Genomic DNA, 20,733 nt, shown 5'->3' with positions numbered 1-20,733 from the left:
AAGCTTGTGTTTCCTTATTTATTTTAATTTTGGATGATCTGTCCATTGGTGAAAGTGGGGTGTTAAAGTCCCCTACTATTATTGTGTTACTGTTGTTTTCCCTTTTTATGGCTCTTAGCATTTGCCTTATGTTGGGTGCATAAATATTTACAAATTTTATATCTTCTTCTGGAATTGATCCCTTGATCCTTATGTTTTGTCCTTCTTTGTCTCTTGTAATAGTCTTTATTTTAAAGTCTATTTTGTGTTATATGAGAATTGCTACTCCAGCTCTCTTTTGATTTCCATTTTCATGGAATATCTTTTTCCATCCCCCCTCTTTCAATCTGCATGTGTCTCTAGGTCTGAAGTGGGTCTCTTGTAGACAGCATATATATGGCCCTTGTTTTTGTATCCATTCAGCCAGTCTATGTCTTTTGTTTGAGTCATTTAATCCATTTACATTTAAGGTAATTATCAATATGTATGTTCCTATTACCATTTTCTTAATTGTTCTGTTTTTGATTTTGTAGGTCTTTTCCTTCTCTTGTGTTTCCCACCTAGAGAACTTCCTTTCGCATTTGTTGTAGAGCTGGTTTGGTGACGATGAATTCTCTTGGCTTTTGCTTGTCTGTAAAGGTTTTAATTTCTCTGTCAAATCTGAATGAGATCCTTGCTGTGTAGAGTAATCTTCATTGTAGGTTTTTCCCTTTCATCACTTTAAATATTTCTTGCCACTCCCTTCTGTCTTGCAGAATTTCTGCTGAAAGATCAGCTGTTAACCTTATGGGGATTCCCTTGTGTGTTATTTGTTGTTTTTCCCTTGCTGCTTTTAGTATTTTTTCTTTGAGTTTAATTTTTGATAGTTTGATTAATATTACTACTTCTCATATTAGAAAAGTTTTCAACTATAATCTCTTCAAATATTTTCTTGGACCTTTCATTTTTCTCTTCTTCTCTTGGGATCCCTATAATTCTAATGTTGGTGCATTTAATGTTGTCCCAGAGGTCTCTGAGACTGTCCTCAATTCTTTTCATTCTCTTTTCTTTATTCTGCTCTGCGGCAGTTGTTTCCACTATTCTATCTTCCAGGTCACTTATCCATTCTTTAGCCTCAGTTATTCTGTTACTGAGTCCTTCTAGAGTATGTTTAATTTCATATTTTGTGTTGTTCATCATTGTTTGTTTGCTCTTTAGTTCTTCTACATCCTTGTTAAAAGTTTCTTGAATTTTCTCCATTATATTTCTGAGATTTTGGATCATGTTTACTATCATTACTCTGAATTGTTTTTCAGGTAGACTGCCTATTTCCTCTTCATTTGTTTGGTATGGTGGGTTTTTACCTTCTTCTTCATCTGCTGCATATTTCTATGTGTTCTCATTTTGTTTAAATGAATGTGTTTGGGGTTGCCTTTTCACAGGCTGCAGGTTCATAGTTCATGTTATTTTTGGTGTCTGCCCCCAGTGGTTGAGGTTGGTTCAGTGGCTTGTGTAGGCTTCCTTGTGGGGGGGACTGGTGCCTGTGCTCTGGTGGGTAGGACTGGATCTTGTCCTTCTTGTGAGCAGGGCCGAATCCGGTGGTGTGTTTTGGGGTGTCTGTGAACTTAGTATGACTTTAGGCAGCCTCTCTTCTAATGGGTGGGTTTGTGTTCCTGTCTTGCTAGTTGTTTTTCATGGGGTGTCTAGCACTGGAGCTTGCTGGACGTTGGGTGTAGCTGGGTCTTAGTGTTGAGACAGATGTCTGGGAGAGCTCTCACTGATTAATATTACATGGGGCCAGGAGGGCTCTGGTGGACCAATATCCTGGATTCAGCTCTCCCACCTCGGAGACTCAGGCCAGACATCCGGCTGGAGCACCAAGAGTCTGCCAGCCACATGGCTTGGAAGAAAAAGAAAAAGAAAAACGAACAGATAGAACCCCCAAACTAATGGTGAAACAAATCTAAAGAGACAAAATCACACAAAGAAACATGCACACACACACTCACAAAGAGAAGAAAAGAAAAAAGGAAAAGAGCAACCAAACCAATAAACAAATACACCAGTGATAACAAGCACTAAAAACTAAACTAAGATAAACATAAAACCAAAAACAAATGAGACACAGAAAGCAAACCCCATGTCTACAGTTGCTCCCAAAGTCCACTGTCTCAATTTTGGGAACATTCATTGTCTATTCAGTTATTCCACAGATGCAGGGTTTATCAAGTTGATTGCAGGGATTTAATCTGTTGCTCCTGACACTGCACAGAGAAATTTACCTTTCTCTTCTTTGCTTGCATAGCTCCTGGGGTTCAGCTTTGGTTTTGGCCCCACCTCAGTGTGTAGGCCACCCTCAAGTGTCTGTTCCCCACCTAGACAGGAGGGGGTCAAAGCAGTGGCTGATTAGGTCTCTTTTGCTCACTCAGGCCGGGGAGAGGGAGGGGCACCATAGCCATAATTGGAATGGGGGCAAGCCTGCAGTGGCAGAGGCCAGCATGATATTGCAACAGGCTGAGGCACACCATGTGTTCTTTTGTGGAAGTTGTCCCTGGCTCACAGGTCCCTGGCAGTGGTGTGCTGCACAGTCTCCCGAGGGTGTGTGGTAGTGTGACCTGTGTTTGCATACAGGATTCTTGGTGACAGCAGCAGCAGCATTAGCAGTCCATGCCCGTCTCTGGGGTCCGAGATGATAGCCGCAGCTCATGCCTGGCTCTGGAGCTCACTTAGGTCATGCTCTGCCATCTATGGGCACACAGAACAGGAACTCCCTCTCCTCACTCACCCCAAAACAATGGTCTCTTGCCTATCCAGCAGCTCCAGACATTTTCCCGGACTCCCTCCCGGCTAGCTGTGGTGCACTAGCCCCCTTCAGGCTGTGTTCATGCAGCCAACCCCAATCCTCTCCCTGGAGTCTGACCTCCGAAGCCCGAGCCTCAGCTCCCAGCCCCCACCCGCCCTGGCGGGTGAGCAGACAAGCCTCTCAGGCTGGTGAGTGCTGGTCAGCACTGATCCTCTGTGCAGGAATCTCTCCACTTTGCCCCCTGCACCCCTGTTGCTGCGCTCTCCTCCATGACTCTGAAGCTTCCCCTCTACCCACCCACCATCTCTGCCAGTGAAGTGTCTTCCTAGTGTGTGGCAACTTTTCCTCCTTCACAGCTCCCTCCCAGAGGTGCAGGTTCCATTCCTATTTATTTGTCTCTGTTTTTTCTTTCTTCTTTTGCCCTTCAGGTACATGGGGATTTTCTTGCTTTTTGTGAAGTCTGAGGTCTTCTGCCAGCATTCAGTAGGTGTTCTGTAGGAGTTGTTCCACATGTAGATGTATTTTTGATGTATTTGTGGGGAGGAAGGTGATCTCCACATCTTACTCCTCTGCCATATTGAAGGTCTCTTTAATTTAATTTTTAGAAATTCCTGCTTATAACTTATTTAGAGGACATAAGGCCAGAATAAATTGGCCTTATAAACTGCTTATAAACTCATCCAGAGGCCAGAGCAAAAACTAACACCATTAAAACCAAAATACCACTATTTACAATAGCCAAGATATGGAAACAACCTAAATGTCTATCAAGAGATAAATGGATAAAGAAGATGTGATGTATATATACAATGGAATATTGCTCAGCCATAAAAAATAATGAAATAATGCCATTTGCAGCAACATGGATGGACCTAGAGATTATCATACTAAGTGAAATAAGTCAGACTGAGAAAGACAAATATTATATGATATCACTTATATATAGACTCTAAAATACAACACAAATGATATTTATGAAACAGAAACTGACTCACAGACAAACTTATGGTTACCAAAGTGGGAGGGATAAATTAGTAGTTTGTGATTAAAATATACACACTGCTATATATAAAATAGATATACACCAAAGGCCTTCTGTATAGTACAAGGAACTACACTCAATATCTTGTAATAACCTAAAATGGAAAAGAATCTGAAAAAGAATATATATATGTATAACTGAATCACTTTGCTGTACACCTGAAATTAACACAACACTGTAAATCAACAACATTTCAATAAAAATTTGAAAAAAACAAAGATCCATGTGGTCTGGGTATAAATAACTCCTAAGGCATGCATCACTTTTCTCAGTGTGCTGGTACCTTTCTGTAGATTGTTGTTTCAGAGTGTGACATAGATGGCAAGAGTGAGTCGTTTGGACCAAGTGCCACCTAGAAAAGTCTAGGCCAAGAAAGATATTTATTCTGTCTTTGGGGAAAATGATGAAGTCGATTTTAAGACAGTGACTCTTACTTATTCAGGCAAGTGGTGGAGAGAGGAACGCATCTAACAAAACAAGAGACTGAAAAATATGTCTCTATTTCCCTTTGGCATAAAATCAATGACACACAGTGATAGACACATAAGAGACCATAAGAGACTTGTGCCTCAGCCTAGAGCTTGACCAGTGGCCTCACCAGACAGGCCTGGGTTGGCAGTGTGAAATGGAGAGGTGTGTAAGTCATTCCAACTCCTCTACAGTTAAAGTATGCGTAAATGCAACAGAATGAGCTTGTACGCATGTCCATTGTGTTCCACTAATATCAGCTGACTGCATTTTTTGGAAATTCTAGTTTACAGAATATAGTATCATAGGTAGGATTTTCAGATATCTGAGACTTTTCTCTGTTTTTTTCCTTCTAAAAAATATATTTATAGAGTGCTTAGGATATGCTAGGCACTGTGAAATTTTTATTTAATTCTCTCAAAAACCTTATAAAGTTATAGTTTATTATAACAATTTTATAATTTTTTAGATAATGTAACAGAGGCATGGGAGAAACTCAGAATCACAGAGTTAACAAATGGTATAGACTCACCTCAAACCCCAAAGGTTCTGCTCATAACCACTGTTCCATAATGCCTAGAGAAGAAAATATTGCAAATTTTATTTACCTGCCTACTTTTGGAAGAAAACTTTCTTTAGTAGCTTCAATCACTAGGAATAGCATTGACTGAGACCCTTGTTCTTCAAACCAGGTCCTGGGCCTTTGGCAAGGTGGCTAATGTGTCCCTTAATGTGTCTGTTCCACCCTCAAATCTGATGAGCAGTTCTTCTGAAGGTGTTACACAGAGCTGGGTACAAATTCTGCCTCTACCACTTACAGGCTGTCTTTTCTTGACCAAGTCATTTGCCTCCTCCAAGCCTCAGCTTGCTCATCTGTAAAATGGGCACAATGATAATTTCATCCTTATAGTGCTGTGTGGAATATTAAATGAGAGGAGATAGGCATGGAGCTGAGCACAAGACCTGAAGCATCCTGGATGCTCAATTCAATACTGAGAAAATGGAAAAATTGAAAGAGAAAGCGTTGCCAGACTCATAGGAAGTCTTATAAAAAAGGTTAACTTGAAAAATATCTGGTGCAGTCCTTGTGGACAGAAATGTACATATAAAATAGGCACATTTGTTCAAGTAGCTTGCCTATAGAGAACACATGGCTAATTTTGGCCCCTGTACAAATTCCAAGGCAGACCACAAAATAACTCATGCATATCTTGAGATTTCTCACAAATACCATAGCTCCACAGCATATGCAATCCCAGTCCAGATCGCTCAATCTCCCTCAATTCCCTTTCCACCTCCGCTTCTCCCAAAAGTTACTGGAGCACACCTGGCCCTGTGGCTTAAATCTCAGCCGAAATTAGGCTAATCCCTGGGGGCACTTCCCTGGAAATCCAGCTGCATCCCTCATTCTTTTCAAGCCATAACAAGTGAGCAAGCCCTTCCTCCTCTGCCATTCTGAGGAAATTCTTCCACAGAGTTGGAGATAAGAATTTGGCATGGTGACATTTCCAGAAAATACACAGCATTGCTCTGAGCTGTGGGTAACCTTTATCCACACTTCTGCCAGATTTTCTTGAAGGAAAATGTTTTTAAAGGCCCTATCTTTCCTACTAAGATAATTTAGACTCAAAGCAGAATAATCATAGGTGATTATTTAGTATTTGACTGAATTTTAAAGTTTAGCATTTAACTTCTTTGATTCCCATGCTAATCCTGTAATAGGTAAAGAATCTATTTTTAGAGATTTTAGAGGTAAAATATACCTCTTTAGAAAATAGTTCTGCTGGGTACTTTGGAAAAGGATTGAGATTTTGCTCATTTATAAAGAGAAAACTGGAAAAAAAGAGTACTATTTCTGGCGTGGGCAATGTATGAAAAAATATTTTACTAACATGATAAGTCAACCCTTCCTCTTATTTTAATGAAGTATAGTTTATTTACAATATTATATTAGTTTCAGTTGTACAACATAGTGGTTCAATATTTTTATAGATTATATTTCATTTAAAGTTATTATGAAATATTTGCTATACTCCCTGTGCTGTACAATATATCCTTGTAGCTTATTTACTTTATACATAGTAGTTTGTACCTCTTAATCCCGTACCACTATCTTGCCCCTCCCCCCTTCCCTTTCTTCACTGGTAACCACTGGTTTGTTCTCTGTATCTTTGAGTTTGTTTCATTACATTCATTTATTTGTTTTATTTTTTAGATTCCACATATAAGTAAAAACATACAGTGTTTGTCTTTGTATGACTTATTTCACTAAGCATGGTATCCTCCATGTGCACCTATGTTGTTGCAAATGGCAAAATTTCATTCTTTTTTTATGGCTTAGTAATATTTCATTGTGTGTGTGTATGTATATGTATGTGTGTGTGTGTATATATATATATATATAAAATTTCTTCTTTATCCATTCTTCAGATGGTGGACACTTAAGTTGCTTCCATATTTTGGCTATTGTATATAATGCTACTATGAACATTGGGTCAGTGGTCTCACCAGACAAGCCTGGGTTGGCAGTGTGAAATGGAGAGGTGTGTACAAAATCTCATGTATCATACAAAATCTAATGTATCTTTTCAAATTAGTGTCTTCACTTTCCTCAGATACATACCCAGGAGTGGAATTGCTGGATCATATGGTAGTTCTGTTTCTAGTTTTTTTTTTTTGTGGAACCTCCATACCATTTTCCATAGTGGCTGCACCAATTTACATTCCCACCTACAGTGTAGGAGGGTTCTCTCTTCTTCACATCCTCACCAGCATTTGTTATTTGTGACTTTTTGATGATGGCTATTATGAGAGGTGTGAAGTGATATCTCACTGTGGTTTTGATCTGTATTTCTTTGATGATTAGAAATGTTGATCATCTTTTCATGTGCCTGTTGGCCATCTGTATGTCTTCTTTGTAAAAAGGTCTCTTCAGGTCTTCTGCTCTTTTTTTGATTGGGTTGTTTTTTTGATACCAAGTTCTACGAGCCCTTTATATATGTTGAATATTAACCCCTTATCAGTCATATCATTTGCAAATATTTTCTCCCATTCAGTAAGTTGTATTTTTGTTTTGTCAATGGTTTCCTTTGCTGTGCAAAAGCTTTTAAGTTTCATTAGGTCTCATTTCTTTATTTTTGCTTTCTTTTTTCTTTGCCTTAGGAGTCAGAGCCAAAAAATTATTGCTACAATTTATGTCAAAGAGTGTTTTGCCTATGTTCTCTTGTAGGAATTTTGTGGTTTCTGTCTTACATTGAAGTGTTTAATCCATTTTGAGTGTATTTTAGTATATGATATGAGGAAATTTTCTAATTTCATTGTTTTACATGTAGCTGTCCAGTTTTCCCAGTACCACTTATTGAATAGGCTCTTTTCTCCATTGTATATTCTTGCCTCCTCTGTTGTAGATTAATTAACCATAATTATGTGGTCTTATTTCTGGGCTCTCTATTCTGTTCCATTGATCTATGTGTCTTTTTGTGCCAGTACCTTGCTGTTTTGATTATTGTAGCTTTGTAGTATATTCTGAAGTCTGGGATGGTGGTATCTCCAGCTTTGTCCTTTTTTTCTCAATATTGCTTTGGCTATTCAGGATATTTTGTGGTTTCACATGAATTTTAGGATTATTTGTTCTAGTTTTGTGAAAAATGTCATAGATATTTTAGTAGAGATTGCATTAAATCCATAGATTGCTTTGGATAGTGTGGACATTTTAACAGTATTAATTCTTCTAATCCAAGAACATGAGCTATCTTTCCATTTATTTGTATCATCTTTAATTTCCTTCATTCAACAATGTTTTATAGTTTTCAAGGTATAGGTCTTTCACCTCCATGGTTAAGTTTATTCCTAGGTATTTTATTCTTTTTGATGTGATTTTAAACAGGATTGTTTTCTTGCTTTCTCTTTCTGATAGTTCATTATTAGTGTATAGAAAAGCAACAGATTTCTGTATATTAATCTTGTATCATGCAACTTTATTGAATTCATTTATTAGTACTAATGGTTTTTTGGTGGAGACTTTAGAGTTTTCCATATATAATATATTGTCGTCTACAAACTGTGACAATTTTACTTCTTCCCTTCCAATTTGCATGCCTTTTATTTCTTTTTCTTGTCTGATTACTGTCACTAGGATTTCCAATACTATGTTAAATAGAAGTGGCAAGAGTGGGTATCCTTGTCTTGTTCCTGAATTTAGAGTAAAACCTTTCACCTTTTCATCGTTGCATATGATGTTAGCTGTGGTTTTGTCATAAATGACCTTTATTATGTTAAGATATGTTGCCTGCATATCCACATTTTTTGCTTCGTTTTGTTTTGTTTGCTTTTAATTTATTTTTATAAATTGAAGTATAGTTGATTTACAATGTTGTGTTATTTTCAGGTGTAGATCAAAGTGATTCACTTATGTGTGTGTGTGTGTGTGTGTGTGTATGTTGTATACATATATATAGATTTTTTCAGATTCTTTTCCCATATAGGTTATTACAAAATATTGAGGATAGTTCCCTGTGCTATAAAGTTTTTATCATGAGTGTATGTTGAATTTTGTCAAATGCTTTTTCTGCATCTTTTGAGGTGATCATGTGATTTTTGTCCTTCCTTTTGTTAATGTGGTGTATCACACTGATTGATTTGTGAATATTGAGCCATTGTTGCATCCCTGGCATAAATCCCACTTGATCATGGTGTATGATCCTTTTTATATATTGGTGAATTAGGTTTGCTACTATTTTGTTGCAGATTTTTGCATGTATATTCATCAGAGATATTGGCCTGTCATTTTCTTTTTTTTTTTTTTTTTTGTAGTATCTTTTTCTGGCTTTGATATCAGGGTAATTTTGGCCTCCTGGAATGAATTTGGGAGTGTTCCCTCCTCTTCAATTTTTTGGAATAGTTTGAGAAGGATAGGTATTAGCACTTTGTTGTATGTTTGGTAGAATTCCCCCATAAACCTGATCAGTTATGGACATTTGTTTGCTGGGAGCTTTTTGATTACTAATTCAGTTTTACTACTAGTGACCACTCTGTTCAGACTGTATATTTTTTCCTGATTCAGTCTTGGAAGATTGTATATTTCTAGAAATTTATCCATTTCTTCTAGGTTGTCTAATTTGTTGACATGTAACTGTTTTTTTTCTTTAATTTTTATTGGAGTATAGTTGATTTACAATGTTGTGTTACTTTCTTCTGTACAACAAAGTGAATCAGTTATACATACATATATCAACTCTTTTTTTAGATTCTTTTTCCATATAGGTCATTACAGAGTATTGAGTAGAGTTCCCTGTGTGATATAGTAGGTCTTTATTAGTTATCTATTTTATATATAGTAGTATGTATGACATGTAACTATTGATTGTAGTATCTCATGATGTTTTGTATCTCTGTGATATCAATTGTAATTTCTCCTTTTTCATTTCTACCCCTTCCTCTTCTACCAGAACATTTATGAAATACTTTTCCTTATGTTTTAACAAAGTGTGTTGATTGGCCTTTTTTAAAAAGTCAAAATGGAGATCCTGCTGGCAGAGCAGGTAATGATTAGTAAATTCCAGGATTGTAAACTCGAAAGGAAAGAAATGTCCATTTAACTAATCTTCACACATCCTGATACACTATTGCCAAGAACTCTAGAAGAGGTTTTGGCAGTATTTTAGGGCTAAAGTATATTATATAGCATCCATTGCATAGACAAATATATTTATGCTTTTGTCTGCACTTCCAGTTTTATATTTAGCAATTAAGAATCTGGATATTGATCAAAAATTCTAAGAATTTGAAACTAGGTTCTTGGTGGAGGATTGGAGGTCCATAGATTTCAAACAGCTCATGAAATGTAAAATCCTGTTCAATAACTATGAATGTACTGATAAAGGAAAAGTCTGGTACATTAATGACCAATTCTTAATCCTTTGTAAGAAGGGAGAGAACATAGGAATATCTCAAACAAGATGGTTAGTTCTCATGTATTAGAAATGCCCAAGGTGAAGTAACAGGAACTGGATTTACCTACCAATTGAAATAACCGAAAGAAAAAAATATGCATATATATGTATATGTAATGAAATGAAACAATTGTCAGGACACTGGACTTCAGGAAATAAAATGATCCCTGAGAGACGAGAAACCAATGAGGTGAACCCTATGATTTCTCCTGCTTACTGTCAAGAGAGAGTTTCCAGGCCATGGTTCAGGAAGGGGAATTCAGGTGGAACCCACTGCACTCCTTGAGATGAGGAAACAGAGCTGAGAGTCCAGGGAGACCAAGGTGGTAAGAGTTCACAGGACAGAACACCAGAGAGGAGAGAGCTGTGCAGAGAGAGAAACCCAGAGCTCTGCAGAGGATGCCTCTTCATCATTCATCAGAGTGCTGATAGCACGAGCATTGAGGAAATGACCCGAGCATGGGGGAACATTCTTCTGAAAGGATTAGAGGATAATGCCCATTGCTCACAGGGCCAGGGATAGTGCCTGTTACCACCAGCGAGACTGGAAAAATTCATAATTCATAGAGTACTGGGAAGAAAATTCAGGAAGGTCTTGCTTCAGTAGTGGGGAATAAATAGGCTTAAATTAAGTACCACTGTGGACATACCTAACAAATCATAACAGCAAGACCCACAAAGATCAAACCGTTTTCATGTAACTTGACTGCTTCCCAAAACAAATCATATGGATAGTTATAAGAATATAAAACTATCCCATATCCAACAAGGCAAATTTCATAATGTCTGGCATAAAAAGCAGAAAGAACCCATCATCAACAGCACAATCACTCAAAACCAAATCAGAACTGACAAAGATGTTAGAATTAACAAAGAAATTAAAACAGTTATTGTAACTATACTCCATATGTTAAAAAGTTAAGTAGAGACATGGAAAATGTAAAAAAAAAAAAAAAAAATTAAGTAGAATTTGTAGAGATGAAAGCTGCAGTGCCTAGGATGAACAATACACTGGATGGGATTAATGGGAAATTCGATTTGATAAAAGAAGAGACTAGTGACCTTGAAGATGTAGCCATAGAAATTATCCAAAATAAAACTCAAGGAGAATAAAGACTTAAAAAAAAAAAGACCCTCAGTGGGTTTCAATACCTCTCTCAATAACTGACAAAATAATAGAAAATCAGCAGGAATATCATAGGCCTGAACAACAGTATCAGTTAATTTGACCTAATTGATATTAATAGAACACTGCACACAAAATGGCAAATACACATTCTTTTCAAGTACATGTGAAACATTTACCAAGGTAGACCATACTGTAGACCATAAAACAATTCTCAAAATTTGAAAGGTTTCAAATCATTCCAAGTATATTCTCTGACCAAAACAGAATTAAGTTGAAATTAATAGTAAGATCTTTGAAAAATCCCCAAGTATTTGGAAACTAAATAAAGCACTTCTAAATAATCCATGGTCAAAGAAAAAAGCAAAGGGGAAATTAGCAAGTATTTTGAAATGAATGAAAATAAAATCACAATATACTAGAATTTGTAAGATTCCACTAAAGCAGTACTTAGGATGTCATTCATAGCATTAAATGCGTATACTGATAAAGAAGAAAGGTTTCAAAACAATGACCTCAACTTTCATCTTAAGAAATTAGAAAAAGAAGAACAAGTTAAACCTAAGGTAAGGAGAAGAAAGGAAGTAATAAAATTAAAGCAGAAGTCAATGAAATAGAAAAGAGAAAATCAATAAAACCAAAAGTGGTTTTTTGATAAGATCAATTAAATTGATAAACCCATAGTCAAACTCACCAGTAAAAAAGAGAAAACACAAATTACCAATATCAGGAATGGGAGAGGAGAAATATTCTACAGATATTAAAAGGATAATCAGGGAATATTATAAGCAGTTTTTGCTTATGAGTTAGACATTTTAGGTGAACTAGGCAAATTAGTTTCAATGCACGAATTACCAAGCCTCACTCAAGGAGAAGTAGCCTAAATATTCCTAAACCTATTAAAGAAATTGAATTTGTAGTTCAAAACTTTCCATAAAGAAAACTCCAAGCCCAGATGACTTCACTGGTGACTTCAACAAAACATTTAAGGAAGTAATAATACCAATTCTACATAAACTCTTCCAGAATATTAAATAGGAAAGAATGCTTCCAAGCTCATTCTTTGAGGCCAAAACCAGACAAATACATTACAAGAAAAGTAACCTACAGACCAACATTCCTCGTGAATATAGATGCAAAAATTCTAAACAAAATGTTAGCAAATCAAATCCAACAATATTAGCTTGATGTGGCAATCATTATACAAGGTATACTTATATCAAAACATTGTACACTTTATTATTAATTTTTTAATTCAATTTTTAAAAATTTTTATTGAAATATAGTTGATTCACAATGTTGTGTTAGCTTCAGATGTACAGCAAAGTAATTCAATTATACATACATATATATGTATATCTATATATTCTTTTAAAAATCCTTTTCTAGTATAGGTTATTACAAGATATTGAGTATAGTTCCCTGTGCTATACAGTAGGCCTTGTTGGTTATCTATTTTACATATAGTAGTGTGTATATGTTAATCCCAAACTCCTAATTTATCCCTCCCCCCTCCCTTTCCCCTTTGGTAACCATAAGTTTCTTTTCTGTATCTGTGAGTCTATTTCTGTTTTTGTAAATAAGTTCATTTGTATCATTTTTTTAGATTCCACATATAAGCAATATCATATGATGTTTGTCTTTCTCTGTCTGACTTACTTCACTAAGTATGATCATCTCTAGATGCATCCATGTTGCTGCAAGTGGCATTATTTTATTCTTTTTTTTATGGCTGAGTACTGTTCTGTTGTGTATATATACCACATCTTCTTTATCCATTCATCTGTCAATGGACACTTAGGTTGCTTGCATGTCTTGGTTATTGTAAATAGTGCTGCTATGAACATTGGGGTGCATGTATCCTTTTGAATTATAGTTTTCTCCAGATATATGCCCAGGAGTAGGATCACTGGATCATATGGTAGTTCTATGTTTAGTTTTTTAAAGAACCTCCATACTGTTCTCCATAATGGCTGCACCCATTTACATTCCCACTGACAATGTAGGAGGGTTGCTTTTTCTCCACGCCCTCTCTAGCATTTCTTATTTGTATACTTTTTGATGAACGTTTTACACTTTAAATATATACAAATTTTATTTGTCAGAAAAAAATTCTACAGTAGATAAAAAAAGATAATGTGGAGTTGACCCCAGGAATGCAGAGATCATTGAGCATTCAGAAGTCATCTGATAGTATTTACCTTGTTAATAACATTATCCATGGTGTTGTTTTACTGCATTCTATTTCAATATTAAACTTTTGTGGCATTTATACAGGTTAATCAATTCATTTGTGAGGGTGGTTGCTGTGAGGATTAAATAAATAGATGCAAAGCATGAATAATGGGCCAAGCACAATTGGACAGTAATGTTTTTGCCAGTTAGGAATCTACTTCTTGCTTGATTAGGTTCACAAACATACTTCTTTCATAGAAAAAAAAGAACATTGACCACGTCCTCCTGTCTTTCTGAGCTGACATTTCCTGTTGTGACCTCACCAACCAGCCATCGTCCCCATGATTGTAGACATGGTTTCATGACCCTTTAGAGCAGAGCCACTTGAAGTGCTGGCCTCCAACAAGATAGGAAGGTAGCATCAGAGTGTAACTGGGGCACTGTTTCCTTCCTTGAGAAGGTCTTGGTAAAAAAATAAATAAATAAAATAAAATCAGATGAAATAATTTGTGTGCTTAGTGATGTAGTTGACTTATATCATGGTGCAAGTTTCTTATCTTGTCATGGGCCAATAAGTTGTTTGCAGACTGGTACTTTGAGTACCAAGGTCTTAGAGTATGTCATGTATTACACAGAATTTAGATTCTAAAGTCAGTATTTATACTTCTTCTCATGACGTCATACTATGGTGCATATTTTAACCATGTATATAAAGATGTCATCAATAAATGTGACTTTGACATATTTACTTTTCTCTTGGGGTCATTACATATAATGAAATCTTATGCAGTATGTACTCCAAATTTTGTAACCATGTGGCATGCACTAAAAATCGCTGTATGTTTTTCACCTTGCATACGAAAATAGCTGGAGGATCCATCAATCCTTTGACAAAGATCAGAGATGGGGTAGCAAATAAGTTTCTTCACATGTGAGAATACCTGTCAAGTGGTAATGGCTCTCCACACACTGTGTAGAGATGTACTTAGAGAATGCATCTGGGAACAAGTACTGATATTGATTAGTAACATATGCCATGGGTGTGGGAATGAAGTATGACAACACCTCATGCTGTGTATTGCCATTCTTGGCTAGGAGTTTCAAGGTTTTCCTTCTACTAAAAACAGTGACTTGAGTTATTCTGTTGCAGGACAAGAAAGCCATGGCAGAAAAGAAGAACCATGTCTTACTTATGAACTTAGAGATGCCTCTCTTCAAGAATATTACATGGATGTGGCTTTTCTCATAGATGCTTCCCAAAGAATAGGAAATGATGAGTTTAAGGAAGTGAAAGCTTTTATAACCTCAGTGCTTGATTACTTTCACTTGGCCCCAGATCCACTGACCTCCACCTTGGGAGACAGAGTGGCAGTCCTGACCTACTCTCCTCCGGGCTATACGCCCAACACAGAAGAAAGCCCCATCTACCTAGAATTTGATTTGATTACTTACAACAATATACACCAAATGAAACATCATCTCCAAGACTCCCTTCAACAGCTCAATGGAGATGTTTTTATTGGCCATGCCCTACAGTGGACAATTGACAATGTCTTTGTAGGAACCCCCAACCTGAGGAAAAACAAAGTTATCTTTGTTTTATCTGCTGGTGAAACCAACCCTTTAGACAGGGGAGTCTTAAGAAATGTATCTCTGAGAGCCAAGTGTCAGGGCTACTCCATATTTGTGTTTTCCTTTGGTCCTCTACACAATGACAAGGAATTAGAAGAATTAGCCAGCCACCCACTGGATCATCACTTAGTCCAGCTTGGCCGAACCCACAAGCCAGATTTGAACTATATCATCAAATTTGTCAAGCCATTTGTTCATTCAATCAGACGTAAGTCATTGACGTTTTTCTCTTCTGTTGCTTTTGCAATAGATACCTCTTTGTACAATCCACCAATTGACTTAGTAACATGATTCTCACTTCAGTCAAGAGTGATGGAGTCTAGGTGTGAGTAGGAGGCAATGAGAAAACCACAGAGAAAATTCCAGGTCCTAGTGACCTTGAGCTCTGCTGTCCCACTCTCAGGGTCTTTGCCAGAAAGTTAAAAGTGTCTTTTAACCCGAATCTGTGTTTACTATGTGCCAAGTTTTTTAAAGGATTGTATCATTTAATCCTCAGGACAGCCCTCTAAGGAAAGTAGTAATATCCCCATTTTACCAGTGAGAAAACTGAGGTTCACAGACATTAAATCAACTGCTCAAAAGCTGACAGTTAATAGTTGGCAAATTCTAGACTCGATCCTATGCATTCTGACCCCAGAGCTGTGCTCTTATCCATTAAACTATACATCAATTACTAAGGCTTTAATAAAGTATTACAGTGGTATCACTGTAATAAATAATACCCCACTGCCACCACCCTCCACCCACTCCAAGGACTTCCGTTTCATCTTGTCACTGTAAATCAACTTTGCTTCTGACTTGAATTCTTAACAGCCATGGGGACAAATCTCTTCTAGAGCCTCTGTCTCAGACAGCTGGCTCAGGCACAGCCAGGCAAGGGGTTTAAGGGAGTCTTTTCACAGTAGGCATTTGAGAGAGGCTGCCCAGTCTCTGTCCATGTGCTGTAATTCCACACATGATTATAGTAGCAAACCTAAGAGCTTGTAGCATCAAGCAAGTCCGGGCCTATGCCGGGAATTAGGAGTGTGACAGAGGCCACCCTGAATGATTGTCTGTAGCTCCTGCAAGTTTAACGGGGAATCAGAGAGATGCAGATTTTCTGACACTCATAAAGCCCAGGGCTCATGGAACCTTCAGCATCTTTGCACTCAGGATTTATATTTAATGGCAAGCTTGTCACTTGCAAAAAAAAAAATGATGCCTTCTTCCAAACTCAAGATAAATAGGGCAGACAATTTCAATAGTTAATACTGTCTTCTAGAAATATCTTCCTTTTAGAGTGAGAGAACCAGATGTTATAAGGGATTAAGAGATATCCTTGAATTATATTGCAAGCCTGTGACACACAGAGCATGAGAATTTTTTACTCAATCACTGCTATATCTCACTGACTTTGCCAACAAGGTATTGCAAAGTCAGAAGGTACATATTTTGCTGAATCCCTTACAAAATTAACTTGCTCTTGGAAACACCTCCAACCACAGGAAAAGATTAACTGACTTTGGGTGATAGAATGTGGAAGGGTAAAATTTAGACTAACCACCCACTCTCTCTCCAGGTGCCATCAACAAATATCCCCCTGCAGATATGAGACTCATATGTGTTAACATCACATCTCCCAACCCAGAGAATGGTGGCACAGAAAACATTGTATTGTGAGTTGACAAATTCACAATTTGGGTAATACTACCACTGGAAACAGTCCTTAAAAAAATAATTAGAAAGAAATGGCATTTTAGTTTTCAGGATGCAAGTTTGGTTGTGGGGTGTATGGGTGTGTGTGTGGGTGGGGGGGTGGTTTAAATGTTCCTGATTTGTGAAAACACCACAGATCTGGTGTTAATAGTACATAGAATATGATCCATATTTGAAAGAACCATGTTTCCAATTTTGTAACTTTTATGAAAAAAGAGACCCCTATTAATGCTTTATTAGTAACTATATAATATCATTCAAATATTGGGTACTGTTAAAACAGAAAACATATAATATCAAAGGTTAGATGTAATAGTTTTAGAGCAGAAGAAAAAGATGAAAAAAAAAAAAAAACTCACAAAGCAGCAACAAAAACGTTTGCTCTTTCAAAAACAGAACCCATATGGAGACTGGCAGGAAGAATTCGTTTAAGTTTGATTTCGCAAAGTCCAACCCTAAGTACTCCGTAAAAATTCAGTGATGAAAATAATATTGGTTTGGAGCCCTAAACCATGGGCACAAATGTCTAATTTCCCTTTGAGATTAAAAATTGCCCCTCAGTCAAATTTCATCCACAAACTGCATTTGGACAATTCCGGTAACATGCATAAAATTGATTCCTGTTACATTATCTGTCTGTATCTACACTGAATCCTGAAAGGGACTTGGTAAACATATTTTTCATCGTTTTTCTCTGTCACTTCAGCCTTCTTCCTGAGGTATATGAAATAGAGATGGAGAACATTGAGGCTTTTGGTGAATTAGATTCCCAGCAGCAGCATTTCTTTGAATTAGGGAACGGTCAGAGTAACAGTTCTGGGACCACCACTGATTTGATCCAGAGGTTATACCTGCTCTTTTCAACTAGGGAACTGATGATGAAAGACAAGGAAGAGGCACATTCGGAAGAAATTACAGCTCCAGCAAATGTCAGACAAGATGAAAAATGTAACCTGAGTGCATTAGAGTTGACAACTCTGAAATACCCTTGTTTGTTTGGATTTTCCCTGGTAGAAGATGAGCAATGAGAGCTCATGGAGAAAAATAGAGATTGTAGAATAGAGGGGCTTATCAACTAGGGCTACAAGGGTCCCCAAAACAAGGGGGCAAGGGAGATAAAACTTATGGAGGGCAAAAAAAGGAGGCACTGGCCTTGACAAAACTAGAGCTAGATGTAAATGTCTGGGGTGGGTCAAGGAATAGAAACGTAAGAGGGAGAAGAGTAAGGACCACAGGTTCTGAGGGAGCAGGAAGAGCCCTGCATTCTTGTGGAGATGGGATAGGAGAGGAACTGAGCGACAGGCCTCCAGAATTTGAAGACTCAGGGTCTGCTTTCTCCCTTGATGACCAGGGCTTTCCTCGTCTGAGATGTAGGCTCCTGGCCAAGCCCCAGCACAGTGGAACCTGGAGAGGACAAGGCTGCTGTAGTTCTGAGATCTCTGTGTGCTTGTTAGGCTGCATGGGGAAGTGGCTGTGGACATATAGCTAAAGAGAAAATAAGAGATGGAGAAGAGGCAGGCATAGTCAGTTCGAGGGCAGCTGTTCACAGTCTCTGCTATGTATCAAAATCATGGGAGAAGTTATTTTAAAATAAATATTCCTGGGTGTCTACTAACGCTGAAAATGTGCATATCCTATGACCCAACAATTTTACTCCAATGTATATATCCCAATGTATATAACAGAAAAAATATATATTCGCTAAGGGTCAGGTACTAGAATGTTCATAACAGAACTATTTGTAGTGGCCTTAAAATGGGAACAAAAATGCCCAACTGCACATATGATAAATGTTGGTATAATTATGCAATAAAACACTGTATATGTATGCAATATGTATGTAAAATACTATATATGTATGTTTACTTCATATATATATATATACAATGTATCTTATGTTATATATGGTATATACTATATTAATATAATATTATATTATATTAATAATATAATATAATAATCCTTTTGATTCTACTAAGCTTATCATTTTCATCCAAAAACTACCTTGAAATATCTAACAGAACTGATTCAATCAGGATTTATAGTAGTGTTTTCCAAACTTGTATGCACACTAGAATCACCTGTGCAGCTTCTAAAAAATATGGATGCCTGTGTCTCAACCCCAGAGAATGTGATTTAATTGATGTGGAGTCTGGGGTGGACTGTGGAATTGTCAGCAAATATCCAGCTGATTATAATGTATAGACACATTTGAGAAATGCAGATTTATAAAGTTCCTTCCTGTGCTTACACTGTTAATTATATTCCCTGCTATGGACTAGATTGTGTGCCCCAAATTCATATGTTGAAGCCCTAACCGCCACCCCCACGCCATGTGGCTGTATTGGAGGTGGGGCCTTTAAGGAGTGATTAAGGCTAAGTGAAGTCATAAGGGTGGAGGCCTGGTCTGATGGAAGTGGTGTAATTATAAGAGGAAGAGACACCAGGACTCTCCATCATGTGAGAACACAAAAAGGAGGTGGCTGTCTGCGAGCCAGGGAGAGAGCTCTCACCATGAACCAAATTGGCTGGTTCCCTGATCTCAGACTTCCCAGCCTCCAGAACTGTGAGAAAATAAATTTTTGCTGTTCAAGCCACCCAGTCTATGGTATATGTTTTGGCAATCTGAGCTAAGACATCCTCTCTTACACTCACCCACTCTGCCTCTGATTTACCCCGAGTCCTTCCTCCCAGTGTTGGGAAAGCACACTGAATCAGGAGTTGCTAGACCAGGGACATGTCCAAGTAAAGCACTAAACTTCTCTAAGCTTCAGTTTCTCCATCTGCATAGGAAGGATATTAATTCCTGTCTCCTGCTTTTGGAGGGGAACAAATGAGGTCATGTTTATGAGATTGCTGTATAAACATGGAGCTCTGTGCCTGGATGAACAACATCAGTACCTGCCACTTTCCCTTACTCAACGCAACTTTCCCTTACTCCCTTCCACCCCCCTACTTGATTTCTCACTTGTGTCCCTTCCTCAGTGTCACCTTCCCAGTGCGTCCTCTCCCCCATCCTGTCACCAGTCACTTGACCTCACTACAATTTCCTCCTATCAGAGTTGTCCTTTAGAATAGATATGTTGGCAACAAATTCTCTTAGTTTTCCTTTATCTGGAAATGTATTTATTTTGTCTTCACTCTGGACAGCTATTTTCGTTGGGTATAAAATTCTGTGTTCACAGTTCTTTTCACTCAGCACTTTAAAGAAAAATGGTGTTCTACTGTTATTTGGCTTCCATGGCTTCTGATGAGAAATCTACAGTCATTTCAATAATTGTTCCTTTCTTTTGTAACATGTACTTTTTTTCTAGCTGCTTCCAGATTGTTTCTTTATCTTTTGTTTTCAGCAGTTTGATTATGATATGTCTGATTGGGGTTTTCTTTGAGCTTTTAAAATCTGTAATATTATGTCTTTTACCAATTGGGGAAGTTTTGGCCATTATTTCCTCAATTTTTTTTTCTGAATGAATCTCTTTCTACTTTCCTTCTAGAATCCCAATGAAACAAATGCTGGACCCTTTTGATATTGTTCGTCAAGTCTCCAAGGCTCTGTTCATTGTTTTCAATTTCCTTTCTCTCTTCAGATCATGTAATTAATCTACCCTGAAATTCACTGACTCTTTCCTCTGTCATCTTCACTCTGCTACTGAGCTCATCCAGGGAATTTTTAAAATTTCAGATACTGTATTTTTTACTTCTAAAACTTCTTTTTGGTTCTTTTTTGTATTCTCTATGTCACTGCTGAGAATATCCTTCTGTTCAAGTTTCCCTTTGTCTCATGGAGCACAGTTATAATAGCTGCTTTAATGTCTCTGTCTGATAATTGCAACATCTGAGTGAATTAGAAAGTTGGCATCCATTGTCTTATCCTTTGAATACC

General features: G+C 37.3%; 1 protein-coding gene across 1 annotated transcript in view; it reads left to right on the top strand.

Annotated features, from left to right (window-relative positions):
* The window catches only part of COL6A5 (collagen type VI alpha 5 chain), a 105,134-nt gene extending 88,320 nt beyond the window's left edge, over positions 1-16,814 (top strand). Inside the window, exons 37-38 of the mRNA XM_007120210.2 lie at positions 14,674-15,363; positions 16,714-16,814. Coding sequence (XP_007120272.2) covers positions 14,674-15,363; positions 16,714-16,814 — 791 coding nt within the window. The remainder of the gene's footprint in view (positions 1-14,673; positions 15,364-16,713) is intronic.
* Positions 16,815-20,733: the final 3,919 nt, after the last annotated feature.

Source organism: Physeter macrocephalus, chromosome 1, assembly GCF_002837175.3.
Source record: "Physeter macrocephalus isolate SW-GA chromosome 1, ASM283717v5, whole genome shotgun sequence".
Taxonomy (NCBI): Eukaryota; Metazoa; Chordata; class Mammalia; order Artiodactyla; family Physeteridae; genus Physeter; species Physeter macrocephalus.
Note: the sequence above shows the minus strand (reverse complement) of the source record. Positions and strands in the feature narration are given on the sequence as shown.